The 19,889-nt window shown below is 42.3% G+C and overlaps 1 protein-coding gene across 2 annotated transcripts in view; it reads left to right on the plus strand.

Moving 5' to 3' along the window:
* iqsec2b (IQ motif and Sec7 domain ArfGEF 2b) overlaps nt 1–19,053 on the plus strand; it is a 55,963-nt gene extending 36,910 nt beyond the window's left edge. Inside the window, exons 1-14 of one of the 2 annotated variants that reach the window (XM_084720503.1) lie at nt 928–1,634; nt 3,017–3,311; nt 4,819–5,136; nt 6,386–7,437; nt 7,909–8,070; nt 9,759–9,881; nt 9,971–10,137; nt 12,519–12,658; nt 12,762–12,887; nt 12,989–13,088; nt 13,187–13,348; nt 13,888–14,082; nt 14,307–14,356; nt 15,475–19,053. In XM_084720503.1, the coding sequence (XP_084576629.1) occupies nt 1,585–1,634; nt 3,017–3,311; nt 4,819–5,136; nt 6,386–7,437; nt 7,909–8,070; nt 9,759–9,881; nt 9,971–10,137; nt 12,519–12,658; nt 12,762–12,887; nt 12,989–13,088; nt 13,187–13,348; nt 13,888–14,082; nt 14,307–14,356; nt 15,475–16,656 (4,122 nt within the window). In that variant the 5' untranslated portion in view covers nt 928–1,584 and the 3' untranslated portion in view covers nt 16,657–19,053. Of the gene's footprint in view, nt 1–927; nt 1,635–3,016; nt 3,312–4,818; nt 5,137–6,385; nt 7,438–7,908; nt 8,071–9,758; nt 9,882–9,970; nt 10,138–12,518; nt 12,659–12,761; nt 12,888–12,988; nt 13,089–13,186; nt 13,349–13,887; nt 14,083–14,306; nt 14,357–15,474 lie in introns of those variants that run through there. The other variant, XM_084720502.1, reaches the window with a different exon arrangement.
* Nucleotides 19,054–19,889: the final 836 nt, after the last annotated feature.

The raw sequence follows: 19,889 nt of genomic DNA on the forward strand, positions 1-19,889 counted from the left end.
TTAGTATGCCAAAATGATGATTTAGTATCTCAAAAATAATGATATAATAAGGCATTATTTTTGAGATACTGTGTCATTTTGAGACATTAAGTCAGTATTAAGTCATTATTTTGAGACAAAGTCATTATTTAGTGTAAAGTTTCATCACAACAGCAGAAATGGGCTTCCATAAAATCCAGTATAATTATGTGGAGTTGCTTTTATATTAAATATTAGCTTAGCTGTGGTGATGTGAGCTTTCCTGTAGATGTCAGAGTTGTGTCTGCGTTTGTCGCAGGGCTCTTATGTTACGCAACATAACAGAGTTGTCCCTGATGTTGTTGTTAGCCTCAACAATAATTTAGCCGGGTCATGCGTTGCTTGAAGGCACAGGATGTCCTGCTGAGAGACCCTGCATTGTACAGCGTTTTCCCCTCTGTGCACACCAAAAGATCCCCAGTCTCAGTGTGTGAAGTGGCATGTGGTGTTGGTGCATTTCGTTATCACTGACAAGATCAAGCTAATTAAAATACCTACAAGTTATTTCCTTGTTCCCCTAGAAGCCTTTTCCTTCTTTGTCTTGTTTTTACCGACTGAACACTAACACAGGAAGTCTCTGCGATCCAATGGAGCACTGACAACTCAAGGAGGGAGGGAGGAAGACATGAACTGACCCGCTCAAAGCAAAAATGGTCAAAGTCAACAACGGGGCGCCATTTCAGTCCTTTTTTTGTCAACTGCAGTCATGTGTGATGCAGAGCCTAAACTATGCAAAAGGTATAGACCACACAGGAATTTCTTTACCACAGAGATTTGACTATTTCATGTGCTGTGAATGAACTGCTCCCACACGTCTCTCTGACCCTGGCTCTCTGTGGGACAGCTGACAGGAGGGGGTGCGGCTGTGAAGGAGGAAATGCAGGCAGGAGCATGTGACTTCAGTTGTTCTCCAAACACAGACAGACTAATTGACTTGGGCTGGATTTTGTCTGGGCAAAAGTGCGTTAACAGGATGCTGGAGGATTTCTGGACTTAACTTGAATACTGATAAGTTTTGTGGTTGTTGCTAAGCTCACTGCAAATAGGAATGATTATGTTTAATCCAGCTAAACTTAATTGTTTTGCCTGCTTGCTTTTACTTAGCTCTGGGTGAGAGTGAATCTGGGAGGGGGATGTTGACTGCATGTGTCTGTCTCACGATATTTCATCGTGCGCTGAAGTGCCTGTTTTACACCTGCTGCTGACATAACAACCTGGTCTTTCCTGTCAGTATGGTGTTGCTGCTGCTGGTATGTGGCAGCGAAGGAGTGTGTTGATGACTCCTCAAAATGTGCTATCACTGCTGCGTTTGTCAGACAGGGATACACCGAGAGAAAGACAAGAGAGTGAAAGAGGGAACGAGAAAGTGAGAAGACATAAACACCAGTAGGCTTGACTGAGCGTAGTAGTACATTAACTCATCTTGTGGTCTCAATAAAAGAAGGCGATAGAGGGCAGAAATCTTTATGTCTTTTGGATCATCAACTTGCAATGCAGACAGGGAATGTCATCAGATAGTGGGGCTTTGGCTACTTTGAAGCAATTTAAAAGTGATATAAGTTCACCATGAGTTCCACTAAGAGATGGTTAGCTTCTCGCCGCTCTAAACTTTACATGTAAGTCCTTATATGTAAGCTCTTGAAGGGATGGTTTGGATTACTTGAAGTGGGGTTGTACTGATTGTCAGTTTATTACAGTAGATGGGGACTGGCACGCTCCCAGTCTGGAGAAGCAGCAGGAGTACCGCTTATCCTTGCCAACTTTGAGATCTCAAAGATTTCAAAACCAAAAAAAACAGACTTTGTTTCTTTAATTTTGGTGCCTTAAAATAACAACAAAAAAGTACACTGCAACAGCCTCTTTATGTTAAATACTTTTAATTTTTATTTCTCAGGAGAGAAGCATGAATTTGTGTAAATCTCTGGCATAAACTTCATCAGTTTTCTTTCATGCATTTATTTTTTTCTTGCCCTTAAAAGAAAACCGACACAGAAGATTTTACAAGATCCATGCCCCTTTCCTTTAAAATTTTCCTTGAGAATCAGGAATTCTTCTTTCCACAAAGTCTGGTTAATTGTAGCTCTATTTTTGTAGTAGAAACAGTAGACTTTTTGGAGCAGTATGGGTTGTACACCCTGTGAATTGTGATTGCGGGAGGAAAGAGGGAGAGGGCAATGAAAAATGGGAGTCTCCTGGGAAAATCAGACGGGTTGGCAAGTATTGTGCCGTTGTAGGAAGTTAATCAATGTGCTGCTGTGGACAGGATCAGCTGAAATTCAGTTTTCCCGTCAGACAGACTTTTTCCAATGGGAAACCACTGTTACATAAGCTAAATATCGCTCTCTTCACGCAAAAGTTCTTTAGGAATTTCAGTAATTTTCCCTCACAGAACACGGAAGTTGTAGAACTGAATGGTTAGTTAGTTTGTGTTACTGTGGGACTTTGGTGAATCTGAACTGTTTAAAACATCAGAGTCACATAATACCAACAACAAACTAACATATCGATGCAGCAGTAGGCCAACATCTCCTGTGTTCTGCAAGGTAAAATTACTGATTTTCCTTTGGGAGTCTGGTGGCTTTGGAGGAAATGATATTTGGCTTAAATAATGGTGGTTTCCTGTCTTATAAGACTGTCTGATATCGAGGTAAAGCTGTGAAAATATTTTAAATATAGTGTATACTTAAATTGACCTGTTTTTTAAGTAGCTAAAATACATTTTGTTGCTAACCGTGTCCACAGCATTACATTGCATAGCTTCCATGCTTGTGCTCCTCTCTGCTTCTCCAAACTAGGGGCGTGCTGACAGCCATCTACTGTAGATAATGAACTGACTATCCATAATTGCCTCATACAACCCTGCTTCAAATAATTGGACTATCCCTCTGAGTACATAATTTCATTCAGTGTCCAGTTTGCACTTCAAATTGTTTGGTGCTATATTTTGTCAAGTCGCTTATGACTCATTCTAAAAGCTTCTGCTCATTTTCTCTTGTAGTGTGGAAGGGGACTCCCAGTGTCCAGACTCGGGCACCCACAAAGACAGCTCGTTCAGCCAGACGTCTTACCTGCGTGGCTCAGATCGCTACACTGAAAGCAGCAGCAGCGCACCCTCTGGATCCAGGGACGCTTCATGCGTGTCTGCCTCCAGCTCAGCCAGCTTGGCCTGGGCCCTGCGAACACGCCACCAACCTGCAAGTCTGGCCCTCCGCAAGCAAGAGGAAGAGGAGAACAAGAGATGCAAGGCCCTTTCAGACAGCTACGAGCTCTCGACAGATCTGCAGGATAAGAAGGTATTAACGCTAAGGCTTCTGTTGGTCAGCGAATTAGTGTTGCAAATGTTTGTGTTCTTTGGTGATTACTAGAAGCCATGAGCACTGGAAAACATTATGTAGACTAGCACAGTGCCTGTTCGGGATGGGCCAATTGCTTGGCTCCCTGTACTGTTGCCTGCAGCGTTGTCAGGGGATGTGCCCATTCAGAGTTGGATGACTGCTTGACCCCTGGAAGTGCTGCTTGAAGCATTGTCGAGAATGACGGTATGATGGTATGGCTGCTTGCAGCATTCTCGAGGACCATTCATCAGATCAACTTCATGCTCGACAATGCACTCCCTTGGGTTCCCTGCAATACACCCACCAAGTGTAAAATCAATCGCATGAATGGTTGTTGAAATATGGAAAGGACAGTCAGACACACACACACATACATACATATATACATACAGACATTCTTCATTCATAGTTAGATGATGCTGCTATAGTGCCACCTATTGGTCAAATGGTACCAAATTTGTCAAGATCATACATTATTTACAGCAAAGTTAGAGGGCCAGCCAAAGCAAAACTGTGTGGATGATTGAAAATCTAAAAATGTGACTTTATCTGGCTTGTCCCTAAGATGTTCTGTACCCAATTGGGTGACAGTTGCCCAAAATTTGTAGGAGGAATAATGAAAAAAAAAACTGAATTCAAATTTTCAGGAAATGACTTATATGAATAGATTAGTTTGGGCCCCACTGAATCCAGGGAACATTTAAATGTGTTTCTGAGACATACAGTTCATAATTTACAGGCTAAAACCTGAAGTTTGTTGTTATAGCAGATGGTGGATCTGGCCAAGCGGCACCAAACTCAACACTGCATGCTCTGTGGTCCGCAGCCAAATGTGAAGTTGATTGGATGAGCAGCTTTCAAAATATGCAAAGAACAGTCATACACACACAAACATATGCAGAAAGACAGAAATTCTCTTTTTATAGTCATATGATGCTGCTACACAAAATTTGTCACGGTCATTTTATCTTCACATGTCCAACAAATGTGGTTGCAATACCACAAAGTGTTCAGGAAATATGACTTTTTTGTAATATAAGCCATGCCCTACAGCGTTTGAGAGGGTCAGCTAAAACACTAAAACTGTATGGATTATCAAAAATTGGAAAAATTGACTTTTTCTGGCTTGGTCCAGAGAAAAAACCTAACTTTGTTTGAACCCAGAGAATCCATGAATTTTGTTTCTGAGACATACAGTCCTAATGTTACAGGCCAAAATGGAATGTTTGTTGTTATAGCACCACCATCTGACCAAATTGCACCAAACTTGACTGTGCACTTTCTTGGGTACTAAACAATAAACGTGTCAAGTGTGATGGTGATTGCATGAACAGTTCTTGAGATATGTGAAGGACATGCAGACAGACATACGGAGATTCCTTTCATTATAGGTGTACAAGACATTCAGACAATGAATGCATAATCTGCGCTCTTCTTTGTTTTATTTCCCCTCACCTTTTGACAGGTGGAGATGCTGGAGAGAAAGTACGGCGGCTCCTTTGTAAGTCGGAGAGCAGCTCGGACCATTCAGACGGCCTTCAGACAGTATCGCATGAACAAGAACTTCGAGCGTCTCAGAAGCTCCGCTTCGGAGAGCCGCATGACACGCCGCATCATCCTGTCCAACATGAGACTGCAGTATTCGTTTGATGAGCGACAGCCTCAGCAGCAGGCCCAGACACAGACCAACTTCACTCACAGTGTGGCCATAGGACCTCCTCATTCCCCCGACACAGATCGCCCAGGAGACTACACCCACTTAGAGGATTCATTCTCCAAACAGGTAAAAGTATTGAGGGTTTACTGTATGTTGTGGGCTTTAAAGTAATCAAATTCTTTCTTATACCTGGAAGAGATCATCTGATGAGTTTTGTGTGTGCATGCATGTGTGTGATCAACGGGGCTGGACACATACTACTGGACCTGAACAGCCCAACTGCTGACTCCTCACTCCTCTTAACAGGCCAGTTTGGCCTGCAAGTCATCAACGACTGCTTGGCTAAAAACAAGGCTTACCTTGTCTGTTACAGGCCCCATTTCAGCCTTTGTTGTGGCTCAAAATCTGACATCCATAGAAAAGTCTGGTCTTGTCTTAAACTGGAATATTTGAAGATTAATTGCATACCTGGTATGTTATGATCCACTGAAGTAAGGCACGAAACGAGAGGAATAAATCCCCACCAGCTTGTCTGTACCTCACTGGCTGCTGCTCAGTATTGCCGCTATGCAGCTGCACATCTGCCATACAGAGGTGTTCTGCTGGTAAACAAATGACAGATGCAGACTTCACTACAAAAGTAACTATAACTTGCTTTAGTCTGAGCCAATTTTCATGAAATTTGTTTTTTCATAAACCTAAAAAAAATGCACATGCTGTTTACTTGTTGGAATTAAATTCAGTTACTGGGGGCGATCTGATCAGCTCTGTGCCAAAACATTAACCTTCTAAATAGACACAACTTCCACTGGGACATGCAGGCTCTGTGTAAATTACTTAGAATTTAAACTTTGGTGAGCTTCTCCAAAAATGTGAATTTCTATATCCATAATAAATAATTATAAAAACATGTGGTTGTTGGTTTGTATTACACTTTAAAAACACATTATTAAAAACTTAGTATACATCAATATAAGAAAACTTATAGTATGCTATGATACAAAAAAACTTCCTTCAAAACTTTGCAAATGTCTGCTGATTGTATCTGGTAGTTGTGGCATTGCAGTAGGTGCTTCACCATCTGGCATAGATCTGCACACTACTGAGTTCATGCTTCTAGTTTAATTATACAACTCTTTATGACATGAAAGTCTCAAAGGTCTTTCTAGTGACAGAAAGGAACAGAAAGAAAAGAAACACTCAGCTACTCATTAAACAACTCATTAAACAACTGGACAAATAAAGTTAGGATTTTATGCTCAAGCCTATTGAACATCTACTTTAGATGTGAAACAAATGTACTATAATAAAAAAAAAGTTATACTTTCCAACATGAGGAATGCCGACCTCCTAACTCACTTTGTGTTCTTTCTAGGTCAAGTCCTTGGCTGATTCCATCGACGATGCCCTCACCTGCCGCGCGGGTCGCGATGACTCCCAGGAGGGCAGCAGGGAGGGTGGAGGGATTAGTGAAGACTTCGGGGAGTGTGTGTGGAGCAGCAGCAGCAACCCGTCCTCCCAAAGAGGTTTGGGAGAACGAGCCAGGGGTGCTGGAGGAGGACTAAGTATGCACGGAGACAGCACTGCCACCTCGTACAGCGACGTCACGCTTTACATGGATGATGGCATGCCGTCATCCCCGCTGTCCCTGGACCGGGCGCCCAGCAGCACAGACACAGAGTACTGGGGCCCCGGCGGTGGTGTAGGAGGGCGAGAGGACAGCAGGGACACTGAAGGAGGGGGCAGTAGTAACAGCCGACGAAGCACGCCATGCACCGAGTGCAGGGACTATCGTCTGAGGGGCGCACATCTGCCCCTCCTCACCATTGAGCCACCCAGCGACAGCTCAGTGGACATGAGTGACCGTTCAGATCGAGGCTCTCTGACCAGACAACTGGTCTATGAGCAGGAGCCGGGGGTAGGGGCTGGCTCCCCTCAGGGAACCCTCAAACACTCCCCCAACACTGGCGCCCGCACCTCCTCCACAGCAGCTGCCCAGGGCCAGACCCGGGCCCCCGGCAGACCCATACCCACACACATCCCCCATCAGGTGGCTGCACACCACCACCATCACCACCACCCGATCCACCACCATCAGTATGACACACCCTCGTCGTCCTCCTCCCCCCAGCAGCCCCCCACCACCCCTCTGTCCTCCTCGTCCTCTACAGCTCTGCCCCCCGGCGGCCTAGAGCAGCCGTGCTGCTCGGACGGAGACAACGACTCCCTCAACTCCACCACCAACTCCAACGAGACGGTCAACTGCAGCTCCGGCTCCTCGTCTCAGGACAGCCTGCGGGAGCCGCTGCCGCCTCTGGGAAAGCAGACCTACCAGAGAGAAAGCCGCCACAGCTGGGACTCGCCACCTTTCAACAGTGACGTGGTGCAGAGACGCCAGTATCGCATCGGTCTCAACCTCTTCAACAAGTAAGACAAGAGCCTATGAGAGTCCTCTTGTAAGGGATCATGTACAATGAGCAGGTCATTACTGCAAAATAAACCCTAAGAGGGGCTTCGCTCAGGTCTTGCATCACCATCCTGTTAGGGTTTATTTTGCAATAATGACCAACTCGCTGTACATTATCCTGCTTATTACACAGGCACTTATTTTTTTTAAAAAAGATAAAATAAATTGACACAGTCTGGTAATTTGAAAATTATTTTATTTATTTAAAAAAGATTATATTGCTCCTCCAGAGTCCATGATCAGAACTGTGTCCATAGCAACAGCTTGTTATTCATAGCACCTGTCTGCTATTCAGAAAAAATAGACCTTATAATGACGGAATTGACCCATCAGTATTCAGAGGATTTAACAAAGCCATGTAATACTGGTGGTTTTCATACAATTGAAGTGGTTAAGTTGTACTGAGAACATTTTTTTTTCATTGTCAACAGGAAGCCAGAAAAAGGGATCCAGTACCTGATAGAGAGAGGGTTTGTATCAGACACCCCAGTTGGGATTGCTCGCTTCATCCTGGAGAGGAAGGGCCTCAGCCGGCAGATGATCGGAGAGTTCCTGGGAAACCGACAGAAACAATTCAACAAAGATGTTTTAGAGTGAGTATGGGAGCAGAATGCAGATAAACATCAGTGCAGAGATGCATAAACCACCTTAAGTTTTAAACTCAAGTTTGTCCCTTCAGTAAAATAATTTCCCCAGTTTAGAGGTTGGAGGATGGCATAAAGCCTCTTTGGTTGTCTCCTTGTGTAAGTGTTTTGACTAAGGGACTCATGGCAGTTACTGTCAAAATACAGCACATGTGCACTTCAGTTACCATGGTTACCATGGTTCTGCAAAGTGGTCAACAAAGAGAACACAAAAAGAAAAAGGAAGCAAAATCTTACAGAAAATGAGAATGTTGTTCACCTTAAAGAATATGGAAAGCACCAACACATGATCCAAAGTGACTTTAAAGCTATAATATGTAATATCTTTAAATTAAAATGTCAGAAACAGGTGACTTATGCTGTTGTGTATATGTTAACTTATCTTACTTACTCCCAAATGTTTCCAACAATGTTCAAACCCAGAGAAAGCCATGATTTATTCAAGGTAACGATGCATTTCCTGTCAGCCGTTGCCAGCTCTGTGTTATAACTTACGGGAAAACACGGGGCTTTTTGGATACGTCAGAAAGTGAGGAAGGAAGTTGGCAAACTTGATTAAACATGATTAGTCTTACCACGTCCATGAACAGGATTTCTGCCTGAGTCGTGTCTGGTAGATTTTAATTAGCTATGGTGGCTGTTAAAGATAATTCACAAGATCCCACGCCACTTCACAACATCATCAAACTACATCTTTTGTTATTGTGTTGATGTGAGAGAGACCCCTATCAGCAGAATTTACACATTGCACGTTTAACCCGTTTAACGTTTAACAAATACACACAAGCAACTATTAGTTATAACATGAAAGGAGACAGAAGTCAGAAATAACTGGTTAATTTCAATGAAGCAGTTTAGCTAAAGTTAATACATTAGATAGAGTTGTGTTAGCATTTGGCTATCTAGCGACAAAGTGCTAACATGCCAGTGCTAACATGAAATCTATAACAAGTTGCTAGGATTGCATGTCCAGTGGGATTTCCCTGTCCAAACCATTTGGACAGGGAAATCCCACTGGTTTCTGGTTGGTTCCTCTTCCTTGTCAAAATACAGAAATTCAGGTATTGTCTTATGTTCCACAGGTTCACTTCTTCAATATGTGTTTATTTCTTTTAGCAACTCTGTTATAAGGCAACACATAACTTACAAACTATCAAATGTCTAATGCTTTCAGTTTTAAGAGGCTTTTTTCTGACAACATCTTTAAGGAAATCCTTATGGTGATTCTGTGCAACTCATTTTTTCCTAAGGCACCCTCAGATTAAAATTTTAGGGAAACTTTAGCCTGAATGATTTTATGTCACCAGGATTTCTTTTTTGAGGACAGTTGTAATAAATCAGGAAAAATAAGACAAACATGTCAAAAAAGACCCTGATGAATGTATATCCAAGTCTTCACAAGTGAAAAAAAAGTTTTATGTTTGTCGAAACACAGATGAGAATATGTGCACACCACATTTCAGTATACATATTTCATGCTAAGTGGATTCAAGCTTGAGGCAAACCTGATCCTCATCCCACACACATGCAAACATGGTATGTGATAATATGTGACACGACTTACAATCTGTACTGACGGGTTTGCAGGATGTGCAGTAGGAGAAGTTGCACTGTGACCTCTGCTGTGTGCGTTTCAGCTGTGTGGTGGACGAGATGGACTTCTCAGGTATGGACCTGGACGACGCTCTCAGGAAGTTCCAGGCTCAGATTAAAGTTCAAGGAGAAGCTCAGAAAGTGGAGAGGCTCATCGAGGCTTTCAGGTTTGTTTGTGTTGGATACAGTAGGTCTATAATAGAGGAACAGTTGTGGCTGGAGCGTGAAAACTTGACTGTTCACGTCTCTTATTCAGTCAGAGATACTGCGTGTGTAATCCGACGCTGGTTCGACAGTTCCAGAACCCGGACACCATCTTCATCCTGGCCTTTGCCATCATCCTCCTCAACACAGACATGTACAGTCCTAACGTCAAAGCTGAGAGGAAGATGAAACTGGAGGATTTCATCAAGAATTTGAGAGGTACTGCCAGACAGACAAGACACATTCACTTGTTATATGACTTCATGAAATGTATATTTGGCTGTATTAATGAGGCCTTTCTAACTGTTTTAATTGACTCTGAGCAAAAAGACATGCATCTATGTAATGGGACTTAAACATGTTGTCTGGCTAAAAGTTACTTTTTAAAGCGTTTAAGTTCTGTTACAGCTAGGGTTGCAAATTTTGTGCCGTTTCCTCAACTGACAGTTGAAAATGCTGACGATCCATTAATCATTAATAATAATTAAGATAAAAATGCATGTTTTTTTTCTCATTTTAAGTTTTATTTGAACAATTCTAGTGGTGCATTATTTATGTGAAAAATTAATGAAGCACGAACCATTTAAATGAACAGAATAATAAAAAAATAAGGCTCTTGCTTGAATCGTCCGCCTGTCCTTATTCAAGAAATGGTTCAGCCAAACAAAACAATGTCAGATGTGGCACAATTTACTGCTGTTTCAAGACCAGCAAACCAAAAAGTGAGAAAACCTGTGAGCTCTTAAGAAACGATTCACAAAACATACATCATACATTTTTAATCAGTTAAATTCTTAATGCCGATTAATAAATTAATCTTGTTACAGCATACGTATTTGCTCTGTGAATCATTTCTCCTGTGGTCTCCTTTGAGATAAAAAAAATCTGACATCAAATAGGAGAAATGTTTGTTTTATATTTTTTGGTTTGATGATGACGCCCTGAAGCACACGTTTCTGGTATCCATTTATGCAGATGGAGATTTATTTTGTTATGACCAATCGATGCATCTTGCATAAACTAACGGTAACATCAGCATTATGTCATAGGCAGAGCAGACGGTCACACTGAGCCCGACAGCAGCCTGCTACACGACACGGGAGCCACAGACTCTGAAAAACAACCCACATTAGATTTCCTGTAAAAACCTCCTTATTATGTAACTTGCAAACTTGAAGACACGTCTTCACCTGCAGCCTCACTGCAGAAAAATGTCTTAATTGCTTGTTCTATCTTAGCTTCAAATCAAAGGAAAAATCCTTTCTTCCTGTTACAGAAGCCATTCCTAAACTCATGGTCATTTCCTATCTAAGCTGTTGTGTCTTACCTCAACTTAAGAAATCAGAGCCAGAACAGAACACTTGATTCTCCAATCAGCACTGGTGCTGTCATGCTTGTATATATGTTTATAATGTACACAAGACTGTCTCTATCCTTGACATTGTCTGTCTCACTTCAAATCACTGGCTAGTGATGTTGCTATAATGAACAAAAAAAGACTGGTATTCAGTTTTAGGTTTGATGAGTTGGAGGCATGTTGGTGGAGGACAGGAAACCCCACCTTTTTTGGAAGTTTTCTCCTCGATTATCAGGACAGGATAAAGATTTGACCTGGTGCAGCACGCTGGTCAAATACAGAATTAATCATCCTGGCAGTTGATATACCCAAACACGGTCTGGGAAATTCAAAGCATTATCATACGGTGTGGTTAACTTTTCAATCATAATATTTTGGTGTTCATATTGTTCTCCATCTTCATTGTTATTACAGTGATGCTGCTATTTATGGCAGTTAGTTTGGCAGCAACCAAACTGCCAAACTAACTCCTAACTTTGGAACTTCAGGTTGGTTTTGTAATAGCTAAATTCCTATCCTGATGTAAGATAGGATTTTTCCCAAATGCAGTTAGAAAACGTATTTCTGTAGTACCAAAACTCCAAAATAGCATCCTAAACTGAGATAAGATTTCAGGGAGTTCACTCAAAGTGACTAAACGTTCACAGTGGAAAAGTTCAAAATATCAGTTTGCAGGCTAGATAGCTAATTAGCGTCTCAGCTGCAGCACGTTAAACAGCATGTAAATATATATTTGTGAGTTCGGTCAGTTCTGATGATGCTGGTGTGTGGTCCAGCATGCCATCTGCCCATGACAGCCCAAGTTTTGTTTCCATTTATTGTTCCCTTGGGCGTTATGAGGACACTCCGGCAGCCATATGCTGTCATTCAAACACAGACACTGATATACCCCTCCAGCAAACTGAGATGAAAATTTTAATTTCTGATATTAAATATTCCTTTTAATAATAAAAAGAACTGTACAATATGTTTTTTTAAACTGTTGATGTATTTTACATGTGATTTGACATCCTGAGAATGAGACGCAACAATCATCTATCTTTCTGATGCGTTTACAAACACCTCGGACAAATCCTACTGATTCTACCTTTTAGTTGTGTTTAGCTTTCAAATACGTCTTGCTCCGTCTCATGTGTGAAAACTGTAGATATCACAGTAATTTTAGCATCAGGCACGCTGTGTAATTGGTAATTTTGTACACTTCAGTTTCCTAAAACCCTCCCTTTCCCTGTCTCTACCCAAGGTGTAGACAATGGTCAGGACATACCCAGGGACCTGCTGGTTGGGATCTACCAGCGGATACAGAAATGGGAGCTACGGACCAATGATGATCATGTGTCCCAAGTGCAGGCAGTGGAGAGAGTCATTGTGGGAAAGAAGCCTGTACGTTTTGTAATTGAATAATGCTACATACCGAGCTTTGTGATATGTTTTCACTGACAGTTAAAAGTTTATTCATGTATTCGTACTGTATTTGTCCGTATAGGTGCTGTCCCTCCCCCATCGTAGGCTGGTGTGTTGCTGCCAGCTGTACGAGGTTCCTGATCCCAACAGACCTCAGAGGACAGGAGTGCACCAACGAGAGGTCTTCCTCTTTAATGACCTTCTGGTGGTAAGACTCAAATTCAACACTTTTTCAGACACAGCAGATAAGAAATCTATTTTATTTAAAAGGCCCTGTTATAAATATATCCCATCTATGTTGTGCATCAGGTGACCAAAATCTTCCAGAAGAAGAAAACCTCAGTGACTTATAGTTTCAGACAATCTTTCCCTTTGGTTGAGATGCAAGTGCACATGTTCCAGAACTCATGTAAGAGACCTTTTTTTTTCCTTTTGCACATTTCAACTATTCTTTATCACCCTCTATGATTATTAAGTATTTTGTTTCTCTTTGTGTGCATCTCTCAGACTACCCTCATGGCATCCGCCTGACCTCAGCAGTCCTGGGTGGGGAGAGGAAGGTTCTTATCATCTTTATGGCACCCAGTCAGCAAGACCGCACCCGCTTTGTTAGCGACCTCAGGGAGAGTGTTGCTGAAGTGCAAGAGATGGAGAAATATAGAGTTGAATGTAAGTGCTCCATCTACTGGCCATTAATGTGAACTAAAACTTTAGTGGGCATGATGATCTGTACAGATATCAACCGTGGACATATGTATGCAGACGCCGCATAGACAACTTTGTCCCGCTGCTGCGATACGTCAACATCGCCACCATATTGGAAAGGTCAAGACCGGTCTGTAAACAAATACAAGTAAACAGGGAGCTGTTTATTTTCTGGATAAAAAGCGGTGTAATGTTTAAATTTCTCAACGGATTTCAATGAGTCATGTTATATTTAAGAGTTTATGATCTACATGGTTGAGAAATGTAAACATTATTGGTTTTTTAATCCAGAAAAACAGCCAGTGTTGACAGGTCCAATATGGTGAAGACACTGACGTATGATCCAAAGGACAATGCTTCATCATATATATGTTTATGGTTTCAGCAATGGCAGATTTGACCAGAAATGGAGTGCTGGTGGTATTGGTTCATGGGCAATTCGTCACTAAATCGTGTCTCCCTCTCACTCTAAATTCCCTGTTGCCCTTTGTGTTTATTTACAGCGGAGTTGGAGAAACAGAAAGGTGTGATGCGGCCTAGCTTGCTCACTGGAGGTGTGGTGGGAGGAGGCGTAGGTGTAAAGAGTGACGTTGTGAATGGTACCCTGGGAAGGACCAGTTTTGATGACAACTGCTCAGTGGGTGAGGGTCTCAAACGCACAGCGCTCAGCTCATCTCTCAGGGACCTATCGGAGACAGGTGAGACAACAGCACCTCAGAGACGGGGTCAATTCCATTTCCTTCCTGTCAGCTGGGTTGAATTGGGGCGCATAGCTTCCACAATGATTTTATTTTCTATCGCTACATCTTATTCTTCTTTCACATGGACATTCAGACACAGCTTATGCAGTTTAAGAAAACATGCAAACAAACATTTCAGTCTTCCGCTCTTTGCTAACCTGACTCTTCCTGGTGGGGTGCAGGGAAACGTGGTCGCAGGAACAGTGTTGGTTCTCTGGACAGTACCATGGAAGTAAGTCTAGATGTTGACCTGTAACCTGTAATAGACCTTCATTACACCTCACTGGTGCTTAATCTTCCCCGGCACGCTCAGTGTGTGTACAGTGTGCATATAGAGGGTGTGCGCGTGTACATGCATGTGTGTGCGTCCACATGTACCTGTCCTGCACTGACAAACCTTGCATGGCTGTGTGCTTTCATATTTGCCCAAGCATGTTCTTCACCTCTAGATACAAATATGTCTTGTGTTTGATGATGTGTGCAGAAAGCTTTATTTTTTCCCCGAGACTGTTCTGCCTGGTCCCGCTCTACTGTGCTGTGATTGGCTACTATTTCTGTGGCTGTGAGAGCAGGTGTAGTTATTAATACTTGGGAAACATAAACATAAATGACTTATTATTTTCTTTTTTTCATTCAGAGTTTAGTCAGGTTTAGGCAAGAGCGCTACTTGGGTAGGTTTAAGCAAGAAAACCACTTGGGTGGGTTTAGACATAAAAACTATATGGATAGGTTTATGAACAAAACCTACTTTGGTAGGTTTACAGACAAAAAACTACTCGTGTAGGTTTAGGGACAAAAATTATTGGGTATGTTTAGAGACAAAAAACTATTTGGTTAGCTGTAGGAACAAAAACTACTTGGGCAGGTTTGGGAATATAAAGTACTTGAGCAGATTTAGGAACAAATTGGGGTAAGTTTAGGACCAAAAACTACTTAAGACACAAAAACTACTTGGGTAAGTTTAGGAACAAAGACTACTTTGGTCAGTTTACAAACAAAAAGTACTTCTTTGGAACAAAACTACTGAGGTAGTTCAGAGGCAAAAACTACTCAGGGTTTAGGTAAAGATCATTTAAGATCCTTGGTTAAAATAGACCTTTCACAAAGACTTTCCGACAATCACAATCTTGCCTTTTTTGTGTGTTTTAATTGTGCAAAAATAAACTATAAACTATATAAACTATAAACAAGGATATATTGTTGAGGTAACCACTACTATCCAATCACAGCACAGCAGGGCAGGATTAGGCAGAGCAGTCTTGGGAGAAAAGGTAAATTAAGTGGGAATAGGGGCTGCAGTGCAATCCTCCAGTGATTTTTCCATCGCCTAATGATGCTTTATCCTCCCAGGGCTCCATCATTAGCAGCCCACAGCCTCATCAGCGCTATCCCGTGCCAGGTGTGATGCCTGGCTGCTATGGAACAGAAGACTTCCGGCCTCACCGCCCCATCCTGAGCCCCGGAACGGGGGTGGGGGGTGGGCCGGGGCAGCAACATACCACTGCTGGGACAGGAGTTGGGGGAGTCTCCAGCAGTGTAGAGAGAGCAGGATCGGGGAGCGGCCCTGGGGGGAGCAGCAACAACAACAGCGGCTCCTTCCTGGGGTCCCTATTCGGCAGCAAACGCGCCAAACCACCAGGGCCCCTTATACCACCGGGGCCACCCTTCCCCGCACCTGTACCCCCACCGACTACGGGAGGGCCCCCTCCTCACTCCCCTTCATCCCTGTGCCAACTGGACGGGGGGCCTTCCAAGATCCAGGCACTACACGCACAGTACTGTCACGCGGGCACCGTGCAGCCCCCACCACCTTACTACCATCACCATCGCTACCACGTCCAAACTGTCCCTCCTCCTTTGCAAGGTATGCCCCCCCATACTATACAGAGAGGCCCACTACCCTGTCGTCCACCGCTTGGCCCACCGCACGCCCAGCACCCGCAGCTGGCCCATCTCTCCCAGCTTTCCCAGCATGGGCTTCCGGGTCGCTACGCCAACATGGTGGTGGGATGTCCCCCCCCCCTTTCTCCTCTCTCCCAACACTCCCAGAACCCACAGTTCGCCCTGTACCACGTGCAGCCCACACACTCTATCAGAGGGGGCGGCGGCCCTGGTACCAAGCTTCCGCTAACCCTGTCACACTCCCACCCCCACCCCCACGCACACTCCCAAACCCACCCCGGACACGTGCACACGCCACATCCAGCCAGCCATTCTACCCACCAAACACACTTTATATTCGGCACTCTGCCCCACAATCTGCCCTCCGCATCCGTCAATGCGCATCACGCAGCCTCCGCCGCCCCGTATCTGCCCCAGTACCCTCCTCTCTCTTCCATCCCCCCTCCCCCACCACACTCCCCTTTACCCCCCCCTTCGTCCCCCCTTACCCCTCTTACACCTCTCTCCCCTCACCCCCCCCAGCACCCCGGGCAGCCTCAGCAGGGGCCGCAGGTGACGGGGGCTGGTGCGACAGGTACAGGGGGCAGCTCCAAATCCAAGCCTATCAACCGGATAAGTACCGTGGTGTGAGCAGGGCGTGGGGCCCCCGGGGTCAGAGGTCAGATAACAGAGTGGAGGAGGTTGGCAGAGCTAGGGCCAGGTCCAAGTCTGCCAGGACAGAAAGTAACAGCAGCAGCGCTAGTGACAGGAGGAAACGCAGTTTGCTTCGTCTCTGTTACTTTCACCTCCGTTTCCCACACATGTAGGTGGAGATAAGAAGCACAGCTAGAGCTGAATAGCATGTGCACACATCTTTGAAACCTGCACACACACACATATGCACAAACACTCCTCACATTTCCGCACACAATATCAGAAAAGTCTATAGCCATATAATTTAAGATGAAACTAAATCTATATCTAGGTATATTGCCTCAGTTTTAATCGTTTCAAGTCTAGTTGAGTCTGTATGAGACTATTTACATGTACAGTACCAAGATGCGATAATGTGACACTGGAAAAACGGAGACCATATATATCCAGCTGCTTACATGGGGATGTAAATAAAGACTTAAACCACCGAATGCATTCCAGCGGAGTTTGGCATTAAAAACAGCAGAGAGTTGCAAAAAAATGTCCCTTGACTTTGCAATAATTTCCTTGGCTTCACGATGTTCCCCCGTCCATTCTTGCAGGTTCCGCTTCGCTGACAGGCATCTTTTTTTCTAAAGAAGACCTCAGATATGTTGCTTTGTCTTAAAACTTATAAAACCAGTGCACGGTTTCCTGACAGTCTTTTGCTTAATGGTCTTTTACATGTCGACAGGAGCCACCTGGCTTTATAATGCATTCCTTGTGGGGTATATGGGGAAAATGATACAATCAATAATATATTTTGAATGTTTCTGAAGCTTCTTGCTGTTTTATCGATATTATAATATACCTGCTATGAGTATGATGAATATTGTCCAATAATTGTTTTGATCAGTGATTAATTATATCAGCAGATGTTTGTACATGGTTATAGAGAGTATATGCACATATAAATTCCCTCAGTTTGCCATAGCCACTAGAGGGTGTTCTGATATGTGAAGTGTGATTTATTTCCCTTGTACCATGGTTTCCATTGAGTTCATCCTTTTAATAATTAGTATTATTGATTGTTGAAAATAACGGACGAGGTTTAGTTTTGTTCAAATTGATTTGAACACCAACAATACTCCTCCTTTTCTGTTTTGTTTGATGTGAGCAAACAGGTGCACAATTTCTCAAATGAAGTGACGAACAAAACTTGAACTTACTGAATGGATATGAGTTCATGTTTCATATTTTTTTTATATTTGTAAGGCTCCCAGTATTGGAAAAAAAAAAAGGCTTAAACAAGGTTGGGTAAATTCTAACAAGACTTTGAACGATGCCATTCCTTCATAAGTATACAGAGCACCTATACTCACCCAATCGCAGTCATCAGATTTAGTCATTGTGTGTTTTTCTATGTTTTGAAGACGCACGCTTTTACATGAAGTTTTGTGGTTTTGCACACGTGATGTCTTAAATCAGAAATGGCCTTCTTCTGATCCTCCCTCTTCTGCCACTTTTAGAAATCTCTTAATACATTTTCTGATGCCATGGCATCCTGCTGAGGGCTTCTTGTTTAAAAAACACAACAAGAGTCAAGAATGTAAAATAGCCTACAGGTGCATACTGTATTTCCTCCCCTTTTTTTCTGTGGGCTTCGTGTAAGTGTTGCCCCTTTTGCTACTGCATTTTTTTTTTTTGAGGTTGTAATTGAGCACTGGTGCGGTTTACCTTCAGTGCCATTGATTACAAAGGGAAAACTACATATATATTCTGATTTAGGAGAGAATGGATGGGTGAGGACAAAGTCAAACAGTCTCTGGAACAAGCTACTGAAAGAGATGATGAAGTTCAAGAAGATCTGAATCCTTGAGAAAGGGATTTTCCGGAGGTTTGGAGAGAGTCGAGAATGTCAGCTGAAGATTTTATAAGTATGTGTTGGCTAGCCTTTTCTTTTTATGGTGTCCTTTTTGACTCTTCTTGCATGAATATATCTGCACTTATTGAATAGATTGTACTGTATAAACCTGAATGTACATATTATACTATACATAGGCTTCTTATCATAACTATGGGACGAGCTACTCCCATTCTGTATTCAGGTGCGTGCATGTGAGTGCCACTAAGTATGTACATAATAAAAGAGGGGCAGGGATAGGAGATGTTGGCCAAAAGGAGTGCTGACTTCTTTTTCTTTTCTTATTATTTCAGACTGAAGGTGAGAGAATGAGTTACCGTGATATAAATTGAAGCCTAAAAAAAGTTTATATGTCAGTGCACTTATTGATATCATTTTAAACAAATGATTTCAAATTTTTCTTTGTGTATGTATTATGTGTACTGAAAGAATAGAGAATTGAGATGTGAATATTTATTGCTTCTGATAAATTAAAGTGTCCTTGCAGTGAACTGGTCTGTGTGGACTTTTTATGCAACTTTATGTCTGCTTCCACCATTAAATTACTACGCTGTTTATCAAACTGTGACATCACTTAATTTTACCAGATAAAAAGGAATATTAATTATTAATGTCATTAAAGGTCTATATGATAAGATGTATGCTAAATAAATAAATAATTATTCAACAATATGATTGCAAAAAATAATACTAAAACAGAGGGAGACCCCAAGTTTATACAGTATGGCCTTTTCATTCATTTCAGTAAAATTAGCAACTGCACACTATTGAAATACTCTTACATGCAAAAGTCCTGCATTCAAAACCTTACGTAAGTAGAAGTATGAAAGTATTAACAGCAAGTACTTAAAATATCAAAAGTAAAAGCACTCAGTAGTTACAATGGTCACAGTTGGCATTATATTATTGGATCATTATTAATGTATTTTATCTGCTTCATCATGTTTTATAAATCGGTCCATTAAGACCGTGTGTTTTGTAAGTAAACTAGTAACTATAACTGTTAAATAAATGTGTGTTTGACTCACAACCCAAATATATTCAGTTTACTGCCACAGAGAGGCAGAGAAACCAAAAATATTCACATTTAAGACACTGAAATCAAAGAATTGTGGCTTGTTTCTTTTAAAAAAGAAAGTAACTAAAACTGATTAATTAATTATCAAAGTAGTCAGCTATTAATTTAATAACTGATTAATAATCAATCACTCATTCATTCAATTAATCATTGCAGCTTTAATGATAAGTGTAATTTAGAGTGGTGTTTCCCAAAGTTTTTTTTCTCTGGGGATCCACTTGAAACAATGATGAACCACTGTGGCCCAGC

This window comes from Lutjanus erythropterus, chromosome 6 (genome assembly GCF_056507025.1).
Source record: "Lutjanus erythropterus isolate fLutEry1 chromosome 6, fLutEry1.hap2, whole genome shotgun sequence".
NCBI classification, from domain to species: Eukaryota; Metazoa; Chordata; class Actinopteri; order Lutjaniformes; family Lutjanidae; genus Lutjanus; species Lutjanus erythropterus.